General features: G+C 41.0%; 5 protein-coding genes and 1 pseudogene across 5 annotated transcripts; all 6 read left to right on the top strand.

Moving 5' to 3' along the window:
• Positions 1-555: 555 nt before the first annotated feature.
• Positions 556-3,165, top strand: LOC116144513 (cation/H(+) antiporter 19-like). The gene is made up of 3 exons (XM_031429958.1): positions 556-756; positions 838-1,839; positions 1,969-3,165. Exons 1-3 carry the CDS (start codon positions 556-558, stop codon positions 3,163-3,165), a joined length of 2,400 nt encoding a protein of 799 aa, XP_031285818.1.
• A 518-nt stretch (positions 3,166-3,683) lies between these two features.
• Positions 3,684-5,040, top strand: LOC116144515 (self-incompatibility protein S1-like). The gene is made up of 2 exons (XM_031429959.1): positions 3,684-4,023; positions 5,006-5,040. The coding sequence occupies exons 1-2, from the start codon at positions 3,684-3,686 to the stop codon at positions 5,038-5,040; spliced, it is 375 nt and encodes a 124-aa protein (XP_031285819.1).
• A 1,643-nt stretch (positions 5,041-6,683) lies between these two features.
• Positions 6,684-9,261, top strand: LOC116144516 (annotated as a pseudogene).
• A 3,520-nt stretch (positions 9,262-12,781) lies between these two features.
• LOC116144517 (cation/H(+) antiporter 19-like) lies at positions 12,782-15,391 on the top strand. The gene is made up of 3 exons (XM_031429960.1): positions 12,782-12,982; positions 13,064-14,065; positions 14,195-15,391. Exons 1-3 carry the CDS (start codon positions 12,782-12,784, stop codon positions 15,389-15,391), a joined length of 2,400 nt encoding a protein of 799 aa, XP_031285820.1.
• A 111-nt stretch (positions 15,392-15,502) lies between these two features.
• On the top strand, positions 15,503-18,112 carry LOC116144518 (cation/H(+) antiporter 19-like). The gene is made up of 3 exons (XM_031429961.1): positions 15,503-15,703; positions 15,785-16,786; positions 16,916-18,112. Exons 1-3 carry the CDS (start codon positions 15,503-15,505, stop codon positions 18,110-18,112), a joined length of 2,400 nt encoding a protein of 799 aa, XP_031285821.1.
• Positions 18,113-18,630: 518 nt separating this feature from the next.
• LOC116144519 (self-incompatibility protein S1-like) lies at positions 18,631-20,353 on the top strand. The gene is made up of 2 exons (XM_031429962.1): positions 18,631-18,970; positions 20,319-20,353. Exons 1-2 carry the CDS (start codon positions 18,631-18,633, stop codon positions 20,351-20,353), a joined length of 375 nt encoding a protein of 124 aa, XP_031285822.1.
• Positions 20,354-23,843: the final 3,490 nt, after the last annotated feature.

Genomic DNA, 23,843 nt, shown 5'->3' on the forward strand with positions numbered 1-23,843 from the left:
GTATCTTCCTATTTTAGTCTTAAATAAAATAAATAGCTTCACCAGCACCATCCATCCGCCACCTCAATGCTGTTCATGAAGTGTTTTTGATGTCGCCTATTTAATTTTATGGTAGTGTTTATCCCCAAATATTCACCATTACTGCCATTGGATTTTTAGTTATCACCATCCTGCATGATGGGATAATCCAACAGAGAATGTCTCCTGATCACTAAGTGGGCTGTTGTGTTATCGGTGGCAAGAGAACTAACTAAAACACACTTCAACTATAAATTCTATATATAGAGGGAGCACAGCTGCAATGCTGCATTCCTAGCCTTGTTTTTCAGATTTCATAACCGAACCATGCAATCAGTTATAATCTCCTGCAATCATTTATGTATTATGCGTTTCTATAAATTAGAATCAAAATGTAATCTACATATCTGTATCTATTTATTAATTATATGCTTTAAATCTCATGTCTCTAATCCGATCCCTCCCTTAATTTTTTTTACATGGCTGAGGGGTGTCCGGGCAACTGCTGTTGATTGTCGATGCTTTTTCCTCATCAGGATGGCAACCAACAATTCGACAACCGCGGCATGCCCTGCACCAATGAAAGCTACATCAAATGGATCCTTCCAAGGTGAAAATCCACTTGATTTCGCTCTTCCCTTGGTCATCCTTCAGATGTGTTTAGTTGTTACTTTCACAAGGTCCCTTGCTTTCCTTCTTAAACCTCTGAGACAACCACGAGTCATAGCTGAGATCATTGTAAGTTTTGTGATTTGTTGTAAATTATTTTATTATATAATCAATCTGATTTTGAGTTGTATGATACGCATATGGGCTCAGGGTGGAATACTACTTGGACCGTCTGCATTAGGGAGAAGCGAGAAATTTCTGCACACAGTTTTCCCTAAAAAGAGCATGACTGTCCTTGACACCCTGGCCAATATAGGCCTCCTCTTCTTTTTGTTTCTTGTGGGTCTTGAGCTTGATATCGGAGCCATTCGCCGCACTGGTAGCAAATCCTTAGCAATAGCCCTTTCTGGGATCACTCTGCCTTTTGTACTTGGCATTGGTACGTCATTCCTTCTTCGTTCCACAATTTTACCTGGAGTCCATCAAGGCCCTCTCCTTGTTTTCATGGGTGTCTCCATGTCCATCACTGCTTTTCCAGTCTTGGCTCGTATTCTGGCCGAGCTAAAACTCCTCACAACAGATGTGGGTCGCATTGCAATGTCTGCAGCTGCCGTCAATGATGTTGCTGCCTGGATACTCCTCGCACTTGCTATTTCTCTTACTGGAGCCAACACTTCTCCTCTTATTTCTGTTTGGGTCCTCCTCTCTGGTGCTGCCTTTGTGGTTTTTTCCATTTTTGCAATAAAGCCACTACTAGCGTTGATGGCTAGGCGTTCTCCTGAAGGTGAGCCGGTTAAAGAGCTCTACATATGCATAACATTATCAGTAGTGTTAGCCGCAAGTTTTGCCACTGACACCATAGGCATACATGCACTTTTTGGGGCTTTTGTGATGGGAATAATCATTCCCAAGGATGGCCCTTTCGCAGGGGTTTTGATAGAAAAGATTGAAGATCTAGTTTCGGCACTTTTACTGCCGCTCTACTTCGCATCCAGTGGGCTGAAGACGGATGTTACAACAATGAACGGAGCTCTTTCTTGGGGCTTGCTATTACTTGTTATATGCACTGCATGCTTTGGGAAGATAGTTGGGACAGTGTTTGTAGCTTTTCTATATAAAGTTCCTTTCAGGGAAGCCGTGGCACTTGGATTCCTTATGAATACTAAAGGTTTGGTGGAGCTGATCGTACTCAATATTGGCAAGGACCGCAAGGTATCTTATTTGGATCATTGCGATTTTAATTTCTTTCTTGATTCATTTTTTTATGACTTGTATTTGTCTTTTAAGTCTAAACCGATCAATCAGTTGGTAATACATCATGCTATGGTGTTGTTGTTGCAGGTGTTGAACGAGCAGGCTTTCACAATCCTAGTTCTGATGGCGTTGTTCACCACCTTCATCACCACTCCTATTGTGATGGCTGTTTATAAACCCGCCAGAAAGGGAGCCCCTTACAAGCAACGGACGGTTCAACGAAAAGACCGAGATACAGAGCTGAGAATCCTGGCTTGTTTCCATAGCACACGTAACATCCCTTCAATAATCAATCTCGTAGAATCATCCAGGGGTATACGGAAACGGGCGCGGCTCTGCCTATATGCCATGCACCTTATGGAACTCTCAGAGCGATCATCCGCCATTATGATGGTTCATAAAGCCCGCAACAATGGTCTCCCCTTTTGGGATAATAAACGTGATGATAAAGATTACATGGTCATCCCGTTTGAGGCCTATCAGCAACTAACCAGCGTGACGGTGCGCCCTATGACAGCCATCTCTGCATTTAATAGCATTCACGAAGACATTTGTACAAGCGCACACCGGAAGAATGCTGCATTAATTATATTGCCATTCCACAAGCACCAGCGGATAGATGGAGTGATGGAATCGTTGGGACACTCTTTCCGTCTGGTGAACCAGCGTGTCCTCCAACATGCCCCTTGCTCGGTGGGAATACTTGTGGACCGTGGTTTAGGAGGCACCACCCAAGTCTCAGCCAGTGAGGTATCTTTCACGGTGGTGGTGCCCTTTTTTGGGGGGCAGGATGACTGTGAGGCGCTTGCATACGGAATGAGGATGGCTGAGCACCCAGGAATCAAGCTCAACGTCATCAAGTTTTTGGCTTCACCAAGGAGCAATGATGAAATTAGCAAAAAGGGGAAGGTGTTTGAAGATGCTGATACCTTCTTCTCTGAGTTCAACAATTTTGGCAAGAACCAAAATGCCATCACATGTGATGAAAGAATAGTAGAAAGCAAGGAAGACATCATAATCACACTAAGATGTATGAGCAAATGCAATCTGTTTTTGGTGGGAAGAATGCCTCCAACTTCACCCTTGACGGACGACAGAAGTGACTTCCAGGAACTAGGGCCAGTGGGGTGCTTCTTAGCATCCTCCGATTTCTCTACCACTGCATCCGTTGTGGTGGTACAGCAGTACAACCCTGCAGCAAATCTTCACCCACTTGTGGAGGAGGAAGTGAATGCCAATGCATATGAGGTCCCAGATACACCTGTGGCTGCAGACGCGGTTTGAGAGAGCAGGACTAATTAACTTTGATTTATCTTATCCATGTACATACCGTTTAATTAACGGGGTGGATGGTCTAGATCTAGACCAATAAGACCCAGCGTGTATTTGATTTTAGGGTAAATTTTTATCTAGTCTGTCTTCGCAAATTAAATAATCGGACACATTTGTTTCTGTCTTTTTATAATCCGTCAAGTACACATTTCATTCGCCTGAAAATAATAATATAACGAATTTTATTAACCTTACCAAGGCATAAAATCAAACTTAATTATGCATAACAAACTCCACAACTAGAGTTGAAAAGGAAACTGTTTGGAAGGTGAAAGGCGAGAGAAAAATAATATTTTAGTGTTCCAAAGCATCATTTTGTTAAAGGTTTCGATGATTTTGAGGAGATAAAGAAAAGACAACAGGAGAATATGAATGTATCCGTTGGAGAATTCAAGAACAACTCTGTTTCATTGCATTATTAATAAACCTTTTATTGGCGACTTAATCTTAAGAAATTCAGAAGCAGCAACATGCGTGCTTCAGCTGTGATGCTTCTCCCTGTGATGGTGATGGTTTTCGGCTTGTGTAACCAGGTTGTTTCCCAGAAAGTGCATGCAAGTATCGAAAACAGATTAGACAATGGGAAAAACCTTACAGTACACTGTCAATCCAAAGACGACGATCTTGGGCAACAGAATGTTGCCGACGGAAGTGAATTTGGGTGGGACTTCGCTGTCAATGTAGTGGGAACCACATTATTTTACTGTGATATGGAATGGGACCAGTACCAGTACCATTTTGATGCGTATGCTTTCAACAGGGATTATGTTAGATGTGAGAACCAATGCTTATGGCTTGTTTCCGCTGAAGGTATGTATGGCTTAAACGGACGCACTGGATTTTGGGAATATATGTATCATTGGCCAAAGCCAAACTGATTAAACCACTTGGAATCATTCTTCAATCTCTTTACCACTTAACCTGCACCCTACATATGGATGTCTTGCAATAATTGTAACTCTTTGTCAGATACAATAACCAATTCTAGGCTCTAGCTTGAAAATTGTAAATGTGAAGACTAAAACGATGCCGTGTTACTTGAACCAATACGCTATCGTTTCAAGAATGAATCTGGACCATCAATCTTCATGAGATCCAATGGCAGAGTTCAGTCCATCCTGGTCAACGATATATAAGCAAATGTTTCTTCTGTTTTCAATAGGGTTTTTTCGATTGATACTATGTATTAGGTTTTGCTCTGCTAGGGTTCATCTTTCTGTTCTGAAATCTTGATTCTGTGTAACTTATTGAGTGATTGGGTTTATCATTATGATAGAGGGGTATTGTCTCTCTTAGGGTTGGGAATGTGAGTGTTAGTTTCCTAGGTTACTTGTTACCAAATAGGGTGATTTCGGGTTTTCTTGGATCGTTTGATCTTGTGTATGTAATCTGTAAACTGATTCATCAAATTAGTGCAATGAGCTTCGTCCGTTTCTGGAGCTCAACGTGGACGTAGCCTTCCCGTTCTTGGTGTAGTGTCTAATTAGGGCTTTCAGCTATACTGATCAAATCAATTAATGAGCTAACACAATCTTATCAATCAACATGCAATCAATTAAGAGATTAAGGAAAGCATGAAATAACAGAAAAGAAAATTGACACAGGGGATTTATAGTGGTTCGGCTAAGGTAGCCTACATCCACTCTTCAAGGCATACTATAGGGTATTTTATTACTCAAGGAAACCAAGATTACAGAGAGTATACAACCAAGGAAAACAAGAAAGAACACACCCGAATAATCCCTCTGAAAACTCTGCTCTCTTCAGCACATATTGATATGATTTTATACAGATCAGGACTCCATTGATCATCCTCCAGCTGTCTAGTATAATCTGCAATCGGTTGGAGTAGATGGGTACTAGAATCTTCTGTCAATAAGGAAAGTCTAGGGTAGAACAACAAAGGGACCAGAGAGAACGTGAGGTGAGTTGTGCATTCTGTTGCAACAGAATGGAATTCGGGTGCCAGATAAGGCACTTAAGTCTGATAGCTGAAACGATGCCATATTAGTTTAAATTAGAAGCTAACTTCTTTAACTAATGCTAACTCCACCGTGGCATAAACAAGCCACATCATCATCACAATTCTCCACCTTGGCTTGTGAATTGACACCCTAAGTGGCCTTGGCAAAGTTGAATTATGCTTGAACATGTAATAGGCTAATACAGAGCCTATGTTTATCTGCAGTTACTGGTTTAGTGTAACATCTACTGAAAACTGTACAATGCATGCATAATAACAATAGAAAATTGGGCCCAAAGTTTTCTTTTCATTACAATTCATGTGTCTTTTATACATAAAGAGTACTGTTTACAAAAATGTATTTTAAAAGACAAAACAGGGGAACAGTGTAGCTATTGCTCCTCGCTTGCCGACGCCCCTCCAACCGTATCAACACCTAGAACCTGCATCCACAAAGGAAAATAACGGGGTGAGCACAAATAATGCTCAGTAAGTAAAACCCTCTAACTGTCTGTCCCCGTGTGTGACTCTTAATCTAAATTAACAAATCTATGGGGTTTAAAATAGTTGAATAGCATAGGATATGATTTGAGAGAATAGGAAAACAAACATACATTTTCAGAATAGGAATGAGTATTTTGAAATAGCCAAACAAACACAGCCAAAATTTGACATTTGGACTGTTCCCATTTTATCCAAGTCCAAAAGATTATATTTCTGAATCAGTATTAGATCTTCATGGTGCCATCAACATATGACTTTCCTATACTCTTATCTAATCTTGGAAAGAAAAAAAAAAGTGGTTTTTATATATTTTCCCATATTGACAAGGAATTTATTTTTAACAATGAAAATACTATAATTCAATGATTTGTCAAATCTGTATAACTTAATTACTATAATAAATATATATATCGCAATATTTGTTATAAGTGTGACAATATTCTTTTTAGAGTTTGTATCTTCTATTTTAGTCTTAAATAAATAAATAGCTTCACCAGCACCATCCATCCGCCACCTCAATGCTGTTCATGAAGTGTTTTTGATGTCGCCTATTTAATTTTATGGTAGTGTTTATCCCCAAATATTCACCATTATTCTGCCATTGGATTTTTTAGTTATCAACATCCTGCATGATGGGATAATCCAACAGAGAATGTCTCCTGATCACTAAGTGGGGCTGTTTGTTATCGGTGGCAAGAGAACTAACTAAAACACACTTCACTATAAATTCTATATAGAGGGAGTACAGCTGCAATGCTGCATTCCTAGCCTTGTTTTTCAGATTTCATAACCGAACCATGCAATCAGTTATAATCTCCTGCAATCATTCATGTTTTAGCGTTTCTATAAATTAGAATCAAAATGTAATCTACATATCTGTATCTATTTATTAATATATGCTTTAAATCTCAGTCTCTAATCCGATCCCTCCCTTAATTTTTTTTACATGGCTGAGGGGTGTCGGGCAACTGCTGTTGATTGTCGATGCTTTTTCCTCATCAGGATGGCAACCAACAATTCGACAACCGCGGCATGCCCTGCCACAATGAAAGCTACATCAAATGGATCCTTCCAAGGTGAAAATCCACTGATTTGCTCTTCCCTTGGTCATCCTTCAGATATGTTAGTTGTTACTTTCACAAGGTCCCTTGCTTTCCTTCTTAAACCTCTGAGACAACCAGAGTCATAGCTGAGATCATTGTAAGTTTTGTGATTTGTTGTTAATTATTTATTATATAATCAATCTGATTTTGAGTTGTATGATACGCATATGGGCCCAGGGTGGAATACTACTTGGACCGTCTGCATTAGGGAGAAGCGAGAAATTTCTGCACGCAGTTTTCCCTAAAAAGAGCATGACTGTCTTGACACCCTGGCCAATATAGGCCTCCTCTTCTTTTGTTTCTTGTGGGTTTGAGCTTGATATCGGAGCCATTCGCCCGCACTGGTAGCAAATCCTAGCAATAGCCCTTTCTGGGATCACTCTCCCTTTTGTACTGGCATTGGTACGTCATTCCTTCTTCGTTCCACAATTTTACCGGAGTCCCTCAAGGCCCTCTCCTTGTTTTCAGGGTGTCTCCATGTCCATCACTGCTTTTCCAGTCTTGGCTCGTATTCTGGCCGAGCTAAAACTCCTCACAACAGATGTGGGTCGCATTGCAATGTCTGCAGCTGCCGTCAATGATGTTGCTGCCTGGATACTCCTCGCACTTGCTATTCTCTTACTGGAGCCAACAATTCTCCTATTATTTCTGTTTGGGTCCTCCTCTCTGGTGCTGCCTTTGTGGTTTTTTCCATTTTTGCAATAAAGCCACTACTAGCGTTGATGGCTAGGCGTTCTCCTGAAGGTGAGCCGGTTAAAGAGCTTTACATTGCATAACATTATCAGTAGTGTTAGCCGCAAGTTTTGCCACTGACACCATAGGCATACATGCACTTTTTGGGGCTTTTGTGATGGGAATAATCATTCCAAGGATGGCCCTTTCGCAGGGTTTTGATAGAAAAGATTGAAGATCTAGTTTCGGCACTTTTACTGCCGGTAATTCGCATCTAGTGGGCTGAAGACGGATGTTACAACAATGAACGGAGCTCTTTCTTGGGGCTTGCTATTACTTGTTATATGCACTGCATGCTTTGGGAAGATAGTTGGGACAGTGTTTGTAGCTTTCTATATAAAGTTCCTTTCAGGGAAGCGTGGCACTTGGATTCCTTATGAATACTAAAGGTTTGGTGGAGCTGATCGTACTCAATATTGGCAAGGACCGCAAGGTATCTTATGGATCATTGCGATTTTAATTTCTTTCTTGATTCATTTTTTATGACTTGATTTGTCTTTTAAGTCTAAACCGATCAATCAGTTGGTAATACATCATGCTATGGTGTTGTGTTGCAGGTGTGAACGAGCAGGCTTTCACAATCCTAGTTCTGATGGCGTTGTTCACCACCTTCATACCATCCTTATTGTGATGGCTGTTTATAAACCGCCAGAAAGGGAGCCCTTACAAGCAACGGACGGTTCAACGAAAAGACCGAGATACAGAGCTGAGAATCCTGGCTTGTTTCCATAGCACACGTAACATCCCTTCAAAATCAATCTCGTAGAATCATCCCGGGGTATACGGAAACGGGCGCGGCTCTGCCTATATGCCATGCACCTTATGGAACTCTCAGAGCGATCATCGCCATTATGATGGTTCATAAAGCCCGCAACAATGGTCTCCCTTTTGGGATAATAAACTGATGAAAAGATTACATGGTCATCCCATTTGAGGCCTATCAGCAACTAACCAGCGTGACGGTGCGCCCTATGACAGCCATCTCTGCATTTAATAGCATTCACGAAGACATTTGTACAAGCGCACACCGGAAGAATGCGCATTAATTATATTGCCATTCCACAAGCACCAGCGGATAGATGGAGTGATGGAATCGTTGGGACACTCTTTCCGTCTGGTGAACCAGCGTGTCCTCCAACATGCCCCTTGCTCGGTGGGAATACTTGTGGACCGTGGTTTAGGAGGCACCACACCAAGTCTCAGCCAGTGAGGTATCTTTCACGGTGGTGGGTGCCCTTTTTTGGGGGGCAGGATGATGTGAGGCGCTTGCATACGGAATGAGGATGGCTGAGCACCCAGGAGATCAAGCTCAACCATCAAGTTTTTGGCTTCACCAAGGAGCAATGATGAAATTAGCAAAAAGGGGAAGGTGTTTGGAAGATGCTGATACCTTCTTCTCTGAGTTCAACAATTTGGCAAGAACCAAAATGCCATCACATGTGATGAAAGAATAGTAGAAAGCAAGGAAGACATCATAATCACACTAAGATGTATGAGCAAATGCAATCTGTTTTTGGTGGGAAGAATGCCTCCCAACTTCACCCTTGACGGACGACAGAAGTGACTTCCAGGAACTAGGGCCAGTGGGGTGCTTCTTAGCATCCTCCGATTTCTTCTACACACTGCATCCGTTGTGGTGTACAGCAGTACAACCCTGCAGCAAATCTTCACCCACTTGTGGAGGAGGAAGTGAATGCCAATGCATATGAGGTCCCAGATACACCTGTGGCTGCAGACGCGGTTTGAGAGAGCAGGACTAATTAACTTTGTTAATTCTCTCCATGACAACCTTCGTCACGGTTCTACCATTCTAAGGACATATATCAATACATATTGCAATAATAATGATTTACGCGATATAGAATAAAATGCCTTTTATTGATTAATGAACATTATTACAAAGAGTCAAATCGACAATAATTGATTGGCTCTAGGGCATCTACGCTAACACTTCTCCTATACCCGAGAGTGATGAATCCTTTGTTGATCCAGCATAGGCTTGATACACTTCTCAATGCAGCCAATCACTATCGTATTGATGGCTCTGAATAGAACTACGTTAGGCTGGTGTCAAACTACACCAATCGGTGCACAAGGCACTTCGGTGATCTCAAGTCTAAGGATCACATGCACCACCATTCGTTAGAAGATTTATTCCATAGACACTAGGGTTACCATCTATATGGAATCCTCTAGTGGGTCTGTCCAGTGAACTTGCCTATAGCAAGCACCCATGTGTCACACTAGGTTGCCGGCAAACAACCTTGACAAGTGAGATCAGTCACTGTCTTTCGACAAGGTCGTTCAACACTATGATAGTCTTACTGTATTATCTGTGTCCTTGGTCAGAATAATACTAGGGCTATGAACATTTCTAGAATGGCCACCATATGTGATCATAGGGTTCTCACTATCAAGATTTGAAACACTTGATACCCTCATCACAGTTCTACCATCCTAAGGACATATATCAATATACGCAATTATGATTCACATGATATAGAAGAAAATTGCCTTTTATTGATTAATAAGCATTATTTCAGAGAGTCAAGTCTACAATAATTGATTGGCTCTAGGGTACCTACTCTAACAATTTCATCAAAAATCTGATGATAAAACGAGCAAAAAGCCGCATAAGCCCGATACCCCGTGTTACTCAGTGTTTCAGCCGGTAATGGATCTCGACTCTAGGTGAATCGATGACTATTTTTTTAGCCTTTTCTTTTCCATCCAATCAATACTGAGGTTAGGTAAACAACATGCTCAATCTCGTCAAAAATCTGACGATAAAATGAGCAAAAAGCAGCATAGGCCCGATACCCCATTTTACTCTATTTTTCAGTCGATAATGGATCTCGGTTGTAGGTGAATTGTGGACTATTTTTTGAGCATTTTCTTTTCCGTCTAGTATAAAACTTTAATTTATAACAAAATCACCGCCACCATTGCCCGCCATTGCCCGCCACTGCCATTTGCCACCGGAAGTTGACAGAAGTCTCCTAGAGTCACCGTGAATAGCCCACCGTCATCAAGAGGCTCCGATATGGCCATTTCTAGCCATATTGATGGCTAAAAACACCCCTATCAGAGTAGATCTTGCCGAAATGGCCAGATCTATTCTAGCCATTTTCAGCCAAATCCATGGCCTTTATCGGCCAAATCTGGATGAGATATGGCCGTTAACGGCCATGGATCTTGCCGTTAATGGCGGGATCTATTCTGGCCAAATCTCACCCAGATATGGCTTTATTTTTTGGTTAATTGACGTGATCTGGTACTGATTTGGTAGTTGGCCTTGACCTTGTAAGTGGATTTAATGATGATGAGCAACTGGAAGTGTATTGTTGTACTTACGGAACTGAAGTAACGAAATTAAATACAAATGCAGAATAATTTGACGTAAATTAAATGAGATTGGTTCTAACGGGGACTAAAGTGACTTTTTTGAATTTTAATGGACTGGAGATACTTTTCCCAAATCTCTAGAATGAAAATGTTATTAAATAGTGTAAAGAAATTTAATTTAAAATCAGATAAATAAATTATCCTTTTTTGGTTTTCTACTATAAACTTAATAAGTACTGGGCTAGGGCGGGTGGTTTGGGCTAAGGGTGCGTTTGTTTTATTATTTAGAGTAGTATTTTTGAAATATTATTGTTAAATTGAGTTGAGTTATTATTACGAGGTAGGATTTGAAAATTAACAAAAGAAGAAACCCTTAGGTTTGTTAATTTAGCTAAACACCCCTAATAATCAAAAGTTTATAAATTGACAAAAACACCCTCACTCTCCCACAGTTGCTAGATTTCGGCCACCATCGTCAGAATCTAGCCGAAATCTTGTTTCATTGCGCACGACCGACCAGATTTGGCCGATCGTGAACTATGGCATTTTCCGGCCAAATCTGTGGTGGATTTAGCTGGAAAAGGCCAAATCTCTTGTTAGAAAAGGCCAAATCTACAGCCACATCTAGCTGTCAATGACGGCCAAAGATATGGTCATTGTTAACGGTCAACGACAGCCATATATTAGCCGTCATTGACGGCCAGATCTTTGGTCGTGGATCTAGCCTTTTCCGGATAGATTCCGACCAGATCCATAGTGGATCTAGCCAGAAAAGGCCAGATCAACATTGTACCGGCCAGATTCAGTCGGTAGTGCACCATTACACCAAATTGCGGTCAACTTTCGGCGGTGGTTACCAGAATCTGACAAATGTGGGTGGGTGAGTAGGGGTGTTTTTGTCAATTTATAAAAAAAATTTGTTAGGGGTGTTTAGTTAAATTAACAAATCTATGGGGGTTTAAAATAGTTGAATAGCATAGGATATGATTTTGAGAATAGGAAAACAAACATACATTTTTCAGAATAGGAATGAGTATTTTGAAAATAGCCAAACAAACACAGCCAAAACTTGACATTTTGGACTGTTCCCATTTTATCCAAGTCCAAAAGATTTATATTTCTGAATCAGTATTAGATCTTCATGGTGCCATCAACATATGACTTTCCTATACTCTTATCTAATCTTTGGAAAGAAAAAAAAAAGTGGTTTTTATATATTTTCCCATATTGACAAGGAATTTATTTTTAACAATTGAAAATACTATAATTTCAATTGATTTGTCAACTCTGTATAACTTAATTACTATAATAAATATATAATATCGCAATATTTGTTATAAGGGTGACAATATTCTTTTTAGAGTTTGTATCTTCCTATTTTAGTCTTAAATAAAATAAATAGCTTCACCAGCACCATCCATCCGCCACCTCAATGCTGTTCATGAAGTGTTTTTGATGTCGCCTATTTAATTTTATGGTAGTGTTTATCCCCAAATATTCACCATTACTGCCATTGGATTTTTAGTTATCACCATCCTGCATGATGGGATAATCCAACAGAGAATGTCTCCTGATCACTAAGTGGGCTGTTGTGTTATCGGTGGCAAGAGAACTAACTAAAACACACTTCAACTATAAATTCTATATATAGAGGGAGCACAGCTGCAATGCTGCATTCCTAGCCTTGTTTTTCAGATTTCATAACCGAACCATGCAATCAGTTATAATCTCCTGCAATCATTTATGTATTATGCGTTTCTATAAATTAGAATCAAAATGTAATCTACATATCTGTATCTATTTATTAATTATATGCTTTAAATCTCATGTCTCTAATCCGATCCCTCCCTTAATTTTTTTTACATGGCTGAGGGGTGTCCGGGCAACTGCTGTTGATTGTCGATGCTTTTTCCTCATCAGGATGGCAACCAACAATTCGACAACCGCGGCATGCCCTGCACCAATGAAAGCTACATCAAATGGATCCTTCCAAGGTGAAAATCCACTTGATTTCGCTCTTCCCTTGGTCATCCTTCAGATGTGTTTAGTTGTTACTTTCACAAGGTCCCTTGCTTTCCTTCTTAAACCTCTGAGACAACCACGAGTCATAGCTGAGATCATTGTAAGTTTTGTGATTTGTTGTAAATTATTTTATTATATAATCAATCTGATTTTGAGTTGTATGATACGCATATGGGCTCAGGGTGGAATACTACTTGGACCGTCTGCATTAGGGAGAAGCGAGAAATTTCTGCACACAGTTTTCCCTAAAAAGAGCATGACTGTCCTTGACACCCTGGCCAATATAGGCCTCCTCTTCTTTTTGTTTCTTGTGGGTCTTGAGCTTGATATCGGAGCCATTCGCCGCACTGGTAGCAAATCCTTAGCAATAGCCCTTTCTGGGATCACTCTGCCTTTTGTACTTGGCATTGGTACGTCATTCCTTCTTCGTTCCACAATTTTACCTGGAGTCCATCAAGGCCCTCTCCTTGTTTTCATGGGTGTCTCCATGTCCATCACTGCTTTTCCAGTCTTGGCTCGTATTCTGGCCGAGCTAAAACTCCTCACAACAGATGTGGGTCGCATTGCAATGTCTGCAGCTGCCGTCAATGATGTTGCTGCCTGGATACTCCTCGCACTTGCTATTTCTCTTACTGGAGCCAACACTTCTCCTCTTATTTCTGTTTGGGTCCTCCTCTCTGGTGCTGCCTTTGTGGTTTTTTCCATTTTTGCAATAAAGCCACTACTAGCGTTGATGGCTAGGCGTTCTCCTGAAGGTGAGCCGGTTAAAGAGCTCTACATATGCATAACATTATCAGTAGTGTTAGCCGCAAGTTTTGCCACTGACACCATAGGCATACATGCACTTTTTGGGGCTTTTGTGATGGGAATAATCATTCCCAAGGATGGCCCTTTCGCAGGGGTTTTGATAGAAAAGATTGAAGATCTAGTTTCGGCACTTTTACTGCCGCTCTACTTCGCATCCAGTGGGCTGAAGACGGATGTTACAACAATGAACGGAGCTCTTTCTTGGGGCTTGCTATTACTTGTTATATGCACTGCATGCTTTGGGAAGATAGTTGGGACAGTGTTTGTAGCTTTTCTATATAAAGTTCCTTTCAGGGAAGCCGTGGCACTTGGATTCCTTATGAATACTAAAGGTTTGGTGGAGCTGATCGTACTCAATATTGGCAAGGACCGCAAGGTATCTTATTTGGATCATTGCGATTTTAATTTCTTTCTTGATTCATTTTTTTATGACTTGTATTTGTCTTTTAAGTCTAAACCGATCAATCAGTTGGTAATACATCATGCTATGGTGTTGTTGTTGCAGGTGTTGAACGAGCAGGCTTTCACAATCCTAGTTCTGATGGCGTTGTTCACCACCTTCATCACCACTCCTATTGTGATGGCTGTTTATAAACCCGCCAGAAAGGGAGCCCCTTACAAGCAACGGACGGTTCAACGAAAAGACCGAGATACAGAGCTGAGAATCCTGGCTTGTTTCCATAGCACACGTAACATCCCTTCAATAATCAATCTCGTAGAATCATCCAGGGGTATACGGAAACGGGCGCGGCTCTGCCTATATGCCATGCACCTTATGGAACTCTCAGAGCGATCATCCGCCATTATGATGGTTCATAAAGCCCGCAACAATGGTCTCCCCTTTTGGGATAATAAACGTGATGATAAAGATTACATGGTCATCCCGTTTGAGGCCTATCAGCAACTAACCAGCGTGACGGTGCGCCCTATGACAGCCATCTCTGCATTTAATAGCATTCACGAAGACATTTGTACAAGCGCACACCGGAAGAATGCTGCATTAATTATATTGCCATTCCACAAGCACCAGCGGATAGATGGAGTGATGGAATCGTTGGGACACTCTTTCCGTCTGGTGAACCAGCGTGTCCTCCAACATGCCCCTTGCTCGGTGGGAATACTTGTGGACCGTGGTTTAGGAGGCACCACCCAAGTCTCAGCCAGTGAGGTATCTTTCACGGTGGTGGTGCCCTTTTTTGGGGGGCAGGATGACTGTGAGGCGCTTGCATACGGAATGAGGATGGCTGAGCACCCAGGAATCAAGCTCAACGTCATCAAGTTTTTGGCTTCACCAAGGAGCAATGATGAAATTAGCAAAAAGGGGAAGGTGTTTGAAGATGCTGATACCTTCTTCTCTGAGTTCAACAATTTTGGCAAGAACCAAAATGCCATCACATGTGATGAAAGAATAGTAGAAAGCAAGGAAGACATCATAATCACACTAAGATGTATGAGCAAATGCAATCTGTTTTTGGTGGGAAGAATGCCTCCAACTTCACCCTTGACGGACGACAGAAGTGACTTCCAGGAACTAGGGCCAGTGGGGTGCTTCTTAGCATCCTCCGATTTCTCTACCACTGCATCCGTTGTGGTGGTACAGCAGTACAACCCTGCAGCAAATCTTCACCCACTTGTGGAGGAGGAAGTGAATGCCAATGCATATGAGGTCCCAGATACACCTGTGGCTGCAGACGCGGTTTGAGAGAGCAGGACTAATTAACTTTGATTTATCTGGACTTCCTTAATTTTTTTTACATGGCTGAGGGGTGTCCGGGCAACTGCTGTTGATTGTCGATGCTTTTTCCTCATCAGGATGGCAACCAACAATTCGACAACCGCGGCATGCCCTGCACCAATGAAAGCTACATCAAATGGATCCTTCCAAGGTGAAAATCCACTTGATTTCGCTCTTCCCTTGGTCATCCTTCAGATGTGTTTAGTTGTTACTTTCACAAGGTCCCTTGCTTTCCTTCTTAAACCTCTGAGACAACCACGAGTCATAGCTGAGATCATTGTAAGTTTTGTGATTTGTTGTAAATTATTTTATTATATAATCAATCTGATTTTGAGTTGTATGATACGCATATGGGCTCAGGGTGGAATACTACTTGGACCGTCTGCATTAGGGAGAAGCGAGAAATTTCTGCACACAGTTTTCCCTAAAAAGAGCATGACTGTCCTTGACACCCTGGCCAATATAGGCCTCCTCTTCTTTTTGTTTCTTGTGGGTCTTGAGCTTGATATCGGAGCCATTCGCCGCACTGGTAGCAAATCCTTAGCAATAGCCCTTTCTGGGATCACTCTGCCTTTTGTACTTGGCATTGGTACGTCATTCCTTCTTCGTTCCACAATTTTACCTGGAGTCCATCAAGGCCCTCTCCTTGTTTTCATGGGTGTCTCCATGTCCATCACTGCTTTTCCAGTCTTGGCTCGTATTCTGGCCGAGCTAAAACTCCTCACAACAGATGTGGGTCGCATTGCAATGTCTGCAGCTGCCGTCAATGATGTTGCTGCCTGGATACTCCTCGCACTTGCTATTTCTCTTACTGGAGCCAACACTTCTCCTCTTATTTCTGTTTGGGTCCTCCTCTCTGGTGCTGCCTTTGTGGTTTTTTCCATTTTTGCAATAAAGCCACTACTAGCGTTGATGGCTAGGCGTTCTCCTGAAGGTGAGCCGGTTAAAGAGCTCTACATATGCATAACATTATCAGTAGTGTTAGCCGCAAGTTTTGCCACTGACACCATAGGCATACATGCACTTTTTGGGGCTTTTGTGATGGGAATAATCATTCCCAAGGATGGCCCTTTCGCAGGGGTTTTGATAGAAAAGATTGAAGATCTAGTTTCGGCACTTTTACTGCCGCTCTACTTCGCATCCAGTGGGCTGAAGACGGATGTTACAACAATGAACGGAGCTCTTTCTTGGGGCTTGCTATTACTTGTTATATGCACTGCATGCTTTGGGAAGATAGTTGGGACAGTGTTTGTAGCTTTTCTATATAAAGTTCCTTTCAGGGAAGCCGTGGCACTTGGATTCCTTATGAATACTAAAGGTTTGGTGGAGCTGATCGTACTCAATATTGGCAAGGACCGCAAGGTATCTTATTTGGATCATTGCGATTTTAATTTCTTTCTTGATTCATTTTTTTATGACTTGTATTTGTCTTTTAAGTCTAAACCGATCAATCAGTTGGTAATACATCATGCTATGGTGTTGTTGTTGCAGGTGTTGAACGAGCAGGCTTTCACAATCCTAGTTCTGATGGCGTTGTTCACCACCTTCATCACCACTCCTATTGTGATGGCTGTTTATAAACCCGCCAGAAAGGGAGCCCCTTACAAGCAACGGACGGTTCAACGAAAAGACCGAGATACAGAGCTGAGAATCCTGGCTTGTTTCCATAGCACACGTAACATCCCTTCAATAATCAATCTCGTAGAATCATCCAGGGGTATACGGAAACGGGCGCGGCTCTGCCTATATGCCATGCACCTTATGGAACTCTCAGAGCGATCATCCGCCATTATGATGGTTCATAAAGCCCGCAACAATGGTCTCCCCTTTTGGGATAATAAACGTGATGATAAAGATTACATGGTCATCCCGTTTGAGGCCTATCAGCAACTAACCAGCGTGACGGTGCGCCCTATGACAGCCATCTCTGCATTTAATAGCATTCACGAAGACATTTGTACAAGCGCACACCGGAAGAATGCTGCATTAATTATATTGCCATTCCACAAGCACCAGCGGATAGATGGAGTGATGGAATCGTTGGGACACTCTTTCCGTCTGGTGAACCAGCGTGTCCTCCAACATGCCCCTTGCTCGGTGGGAATACTTGTGGACCGTGGTTTAGGAGGCACCACCCAAGTCTCAGCCAGTGAGGTATCTTTCACGGTGGTGGTGCCCTTTTTTGGGGGGCAGGATGACTGTGAGGCGCTTGCATACGGAATGAGGATGGCTGAGCACCCAGGAATCAAGCTCAACGTCATCAAGTTTTTGGCTTCACCAAGGAGCAATGATGAAATTAGCAAAAAGGGGAAGGTGTTTGAAGATGCTGATACCTTCTTCTCTGAGTTCAACAATTTTGGCAAGAACCAAAATGCCATCACATGTGATGAAAGAATAGTAGAAAGCAAGGAAGACATCATAATCACACTAAGATGTATGAGCAAATGCAATCTGTTTTTGGTGGGAAGAATGCCTCCAACTTCACCCTTGACGGACGACAGAAGTGACTTCCAGGAACTAGGGCCAGTGGGGTGCTTCTTAGCATCCTCCGATTTCTCTACCACTGCATCCGTTGTGGTGGTACAGCAGTACAACCCTGCAGCAAATCTTCACCCACTTGTGGAGGAGGAAGTGAATGCCAATGCATATGAGGTCCCAGATACACCTGTGGCTGCAGACGCGGTTTGAGAGAGCAGGACTAATTAACTTTGATTTATCTTATCCATGTACATACCGTTTAATTAACGGGGTGGATGGTCTAGATCTAGACCAATAAGACCCAGCGTGTATTTGATTTTAGGGTAAATTTTTATCTAGTCTGTCTTCGCAAATTAAATAATCGGACACATTTGTTTCTGTCTTTTTATAATCCGTCAAGTACACATTTCATTCGCCTGAAAATAATAATATAACGAATTTTATTAACCTTACCAAGGCATAAAATCAAACTTAATTATGCATAACAAACTCCACAACTAGAGTTGAAAAGGAAACTGTTTGGAAGGTGAAAGGCGAGAGAAAAATAATATTTTAGTGTTCCAAAGCATCATTTTGTTAAAGGTTTCGATGATTTTGAGGAGATAAAGAAAAGACAACAGGAGAATATGAATGTATCCGTTGGAGAATTCAAGAACAACTCTGTTTCATTGCATTATTAATAAACCTTTTATTGGCGACTTAATCTTAAGAAATTCAGAAGCAGCAACATGCGTGCTTCAGCTGTGATGCTTCTCCCTGTGATGGTGATGGTTTTCGGCTTGTGTAACCAGGTTGTTTCCCAGAAAGTGCATGCAAGTATCGAAAACAGATTAGACAATGGGAAAAACCTTACAGTACATTGTCAATCCAAAGACGACGATCTTGGGCAACAGAATGTTGCCGACGGAAGTGAATTTGGGTGGGACTTCGCTGTCAATGTAGTGGGAACCACATTATTTTACTGTGATATGGAATGGGACCAATACCAGTACCATTTTGATGCGTATGCTTTCAACAGGGATTATGTTAGATGTGAGAACCAATGCTTATGGCTTGTTTCCGCTGAAGGTATGTATGGCTTAAACGGACGCACTGGATTTTGGGAATATATGTATCATTGGCCAAAGCCAAACTGATTAAACCAGTTGGAATCATTCTTCAATCTCTTTACCACTTAACCTGCACCCTATATATGGATGTCTTGCAATAATTGTAACTCTTTGTCAGATACAATAATCAATTCTACGCTCTGGCTTGAAAATTGTAAATGTGAAGACTGAAACGATGTTGTGTTACTTAAACCAATACGTTGTCGTTTCAAGAATGAATCTGGACCATCAATCTTCATGAGATCCAATGGCAGAGTTCAGTCCATCCTGGTCAACAATATATAAGCAAATGTTTCTTCTGTTTTCAATAGGGTTTTTTCGATTGATATTGTGTATTAGGTTTTGCTCTACATTCTGTGTAACTTGTTGAGTGATTGGGTTTATCATTCTGATAGAGGGGTATTGTCTCTCTTAGGGTTGGGAATCTAAGTGTTAGTTTCCTAGGTTACTTGTTACCAGATAGGGTGATTTTGGGTTTTCTTGGATCGTTTGATCTTGTGTTTGTAATTTGTAAACTGATTCATCAAATTAGTGCAATCAGCTTCGTCCGTTTCTGGAGCTCAACGTGGGCGTAGCCTTTCCATTCTTGGTGTAGTGTCTAATTAGGGCTTTCAGCTATACTGATCAAATCAATCAATGAGCTAACACAATCTTATCAATCAACATGCAATCAATTAAGAGATTAATGAAAGCATGAAATAACAGAAAAGAAAATTGACACAGGGGATTTATAGTGGTTCGGCTAAGGTAGCCTACATCCACTCTTCAAGTCATACTATATGGTATTTTATTACTCAAGGAAACCAAGATTACAGAGAGTATACAACCAAGGAAAACAAGAAAGAACACACCCGAATAATCCCTCTTAAAACTCTGCTCTCTTCAGCACATATTGATCTGATTTTATATAGATCAGGACTCCATTGAGCATCCTCCAACTGTCCAGTATAATCTGCAATCGGTTGGAGTAGATGGGTACTAGAATCTTCTATCAATAAGGAAGGTCTAGGGTTGAACAAAAAAGGGACCAGAGAGAACGTGAGGTGAGCTGTGCATTCTATTGCAACAAAATGGAATTTGGGTGCCAGATAAGGCACTTAAGTCTGATAGCTAAAACGATGCCGTATTAGTTTAAATTAGAAGCTGACTTCTTTGACTGATGCTGACTCCACCGTGGCATAAACAAGCCATATCATCATCACAATTCTCCACCTTGGCTTGTGAATTGACACCCTAAGTGGCCTTGGCAAAGCTGAATTATGCTTGAACATGTAATAGGCTAATACAGAGCCTATGTTTATCTGCAGTTACTGGTTTAGTGAGCATGTCTGCAGGATTGTGAGTACCTCTTATCTTTTAAACCTTAACTTCTCTTTTTTCAATCATTTCTCTAATGAAATGGAGTCTGACATCAATGTGTTTTGTCCTCTCATGGAATACTTGGTTCTTGGACAGATGTATTGCACTCTGACTGTCACTTTTGATCTCCACAGTTTTCTGTTCTAGCTCTAGTTCATTCACAAAACCCTTAAACCATACAGCTTCCTTTGATGCTTCTGTCAGTGCTACATACTCAGATTCTGTTGATGAGAGTGTAACCATATGCTGAAGCTTTGATTTCCAGCTAATCACATTTCCCCACAATGTAAAAAGAAAGCCTGAAGTGGACTTTCTCTTATCAAAGTCCCCTGCATAATCAGCATCAACATACCCTCCAATGCAGTATTTTTCTTCTTTGTTCTTACTAAAAACTATGCCCACTGATTTTGATCCTTGTAAGTATCTTAGAATCCATTTGAGTGCATACCAATGTAGTCTTCCTAGATTGCTCATGAATCTACTCACTAAATTTACAGAATATGCCAGATCTGGCCTGGTGCAAACCATTAGGTACATTAGGCTGCCCAGGGCATTTGCATATAGAATCGTGGACATTTCCTTTTGCTCTTCTTCTGTTTTCGGGCACTGATCATGAGATAGCTTGATGTGCTGCCCTAAGGGAGTTTGGACAACCTTAGCATTCTGCATATTGAATTTCTGCAGAATTTTCTCTGCATATTCTTCTTGAACCAGCTTCAATCTTCCCTGCATTCTGTCTCTTATAATGGTAATACCAAGAATCTTATGAGCCTGGCCCAGCTTCTTCATTTCAAACTTGGTATTAAGAATTTTCTTCGATCGAATAATCTCAATTTTGTCATGGCAAGCAACCAACATGTCATCCACATAAAGCAACAAGTAAGTATAAGTCAAATCAGAATTTCTTTTAAAATAAAAACAGCTATCAAATTGACATCTATTAAAGCCAATTTCAATCATAAAAGAATCAAATTTCTTGTACCACTGTCGTGGTGATTGTTTTAGGCCATAAAGTGATTTTCTTAGTAGACAAACTTTACCTGCTGGTCCTGAATATCCCTCTGGTTGTTCCATCAGAATATTCTCTTCCAAGTCACCATGTAAAAAGGTTGTTTTTACATCCAGTTGCTCCAGTTCTAGATTGAACTGTACAACCAAAGAAATCAGAATTCTGATTGATGCATGCTTTACAACCGGGGAGAAAATTTCATTATAGTCTATGCCTTCCACTTGAGTGAACCCCTTTGCTACCAGTCTAGCCTTGTACCTAGGTGAATCTTTTGAGGTTAGACCTGGTTTCCTTTTGAAGATCCACTTGCACTTAACCACTCTTGCAGTTTTCTGGTTTATCAACTAGGGTCCAGGTATTACTTTTCATTAAGGAACTGAATTCTTCCTCGATTGCCCTTTTCCACTCAGTTTTATCAAGTCCTAATATAGCTTCCTAAAATGTTTTAGGCTCATCATTCAGCTCTTCTTCTACCTAAAATGCATAAGCAACCAGGTCTACATATCCTACTCTGTTGGGAGGTTTAATGACTCTCTTGGTTCTATCCCTAGCTAGCTGATAGTTTATCAAGTCTTGTTCATGTTCTCCTTGCTCATCCAACTCAATTGTATTAGGATTTTCAGGATTCTCCTCTGTCTCATCAACTCCACCTTGATGATTAGTAACTACATCTTGAATTTCCAGTTCTAGAAGATCTGATCCTGAGTCATTATCAACTGATTTTCCAGGTTCACATCCTAGTCTAGGAAGGACTTCTTCGCTAAAAACCACATCCCTACTGATTATACACTTCTCAGTTTCTAGATTCCAGAACTTATAACCTTTTACTCCCTTTGGATATCCAAGAAACAGGCACTTTACAACTCTAGGTTTCAGTTTATCATCCTTTACATGAACATAAGATAGACACCCGAAAACTTTTAAGTTGTCTAGCTTTATAGAGTGTCCAGTCCATTTTTCTAAGGGCACCTTGAAACCTATGGCAGATGAAGGGGTTCTATTAATCAAATACACCATAGTATGTGCAATTTCTGCCTAGAATTTTACAGATAACTTAGAGTTTGACAGGATGCTCCTAACTTTGTCTAGGATGGTCCTATTCATTCTTACACAAAGGCCATTCTGTTGTGGGGTATTTCTAATAGTTTTGTGCCTAACAATTCTATGGTTTTAACAGAAACTATTGAATTCATCATTCACAAACTCAAGACCATTATCCGTCCTAAGCCTTTTAAGTTTCTTCCTAGATTGAGTTTCAACCATTATTTTCCATTCCTTAAACCTAAGAAATGCCTCAGCATTAGTCTTCAGAAAATAAATCCAGACATGCCTAGAATAATCATCCACAAAGCTAATGAAATCCCTACAGCCCCCTAGTGAGCAGTGTCTAGCTGGTCCCCATACATCTAAGTGAACATACTCAAGTGGTGAGCTTGAGTAATGCTTACCAGATCCAAATTTTACCCTACACATTTTGCCAAAAATACAGTGTTCACAGAAGGTTAAGGTTCCAATTTGATCCCCTCCTAACAGATTCTGTTTACTCAACTCATCTAACCCTCTTTCACTAACATGTGCCAACCTTTGATGCCACAGTGAGGTTTTATCCTGTGTTACTAGAGACCCTACAACAGCTATGCCATAATCTGTCCTACCCTTTAACACATAGAGACCATTTTTCTTTTCATCTTTCATCACTATTAATGACCATTTCATTACACCAAGACTTCCACTTGAAGCTTTGTAACTTAGTCCTATTGAGTCTAGGGTACCTAGTGATATTAGATTCCTCTTGAGGTCATAGATATATCTTACATTGGTGAGAATTTTGGTTAGGCCATTGTGAAGTCTCAGCTTAACAGTACCTATGCCCTTAATGCCACATACTACATTATTTCCTATCACAACCTTTCCACCATCTATAGTTTGAAAATAGCTAAACCACTCCCTATTTGGTGTCATGTGGTAGGTACATCTTGTGTCTAAGATCCATTCTTCATTGTTTCTACCTTCAGAGATGACTAATACTTCTGAACTTTCATAACCTTCAGACACAACACTAGCACTGCCCTCTTCTTCCTCTTTCCATGCTTCTTCTTATTTTTGCTCTCAGGATAGTCCCTCCTAAGATGCCCTTCTTTGTGACAGAAGAAGCACTTCCACTTCCCAGTTTTGGACTTAGATTTATTCCTATTTTGCCAACCCCCCCCCCCCCCCTCTTTTTCCAGTTTCTCTTCTCTGATCTACCCCCTTACCTTCCCCATCACTGCCTAATGTCATTCTTTTCTCTCTATCCTTAGCTGTGATTGCTTCTACAACCTCTTCTAATTTAAGTGTCTACCTACCATATTTTAATGTTTCTACAAAATTGGAGTAAGGTTTAGGTAGAGAATTTAGAAGAATTACAGCCTGATCTTCATTACCAACCTCTACTGATATGCTTTCTAAATCCTGTATAAGTTTC

Source organism: Pistacia vera, unplaced genomic scaffold, assembly GCF_008641045.1.
Source record: "Pistacia vera cultivar Batoury unplaced genomic scaffold, PisVer_v2 Contig446, whole genome shotgun sequence".
NCBI lineage: Eukaryota > Viridiplantae > Streptophyta > Magnoliopsida > Sapindales > Anacardiaceae > Pistacia > Pistacia vera.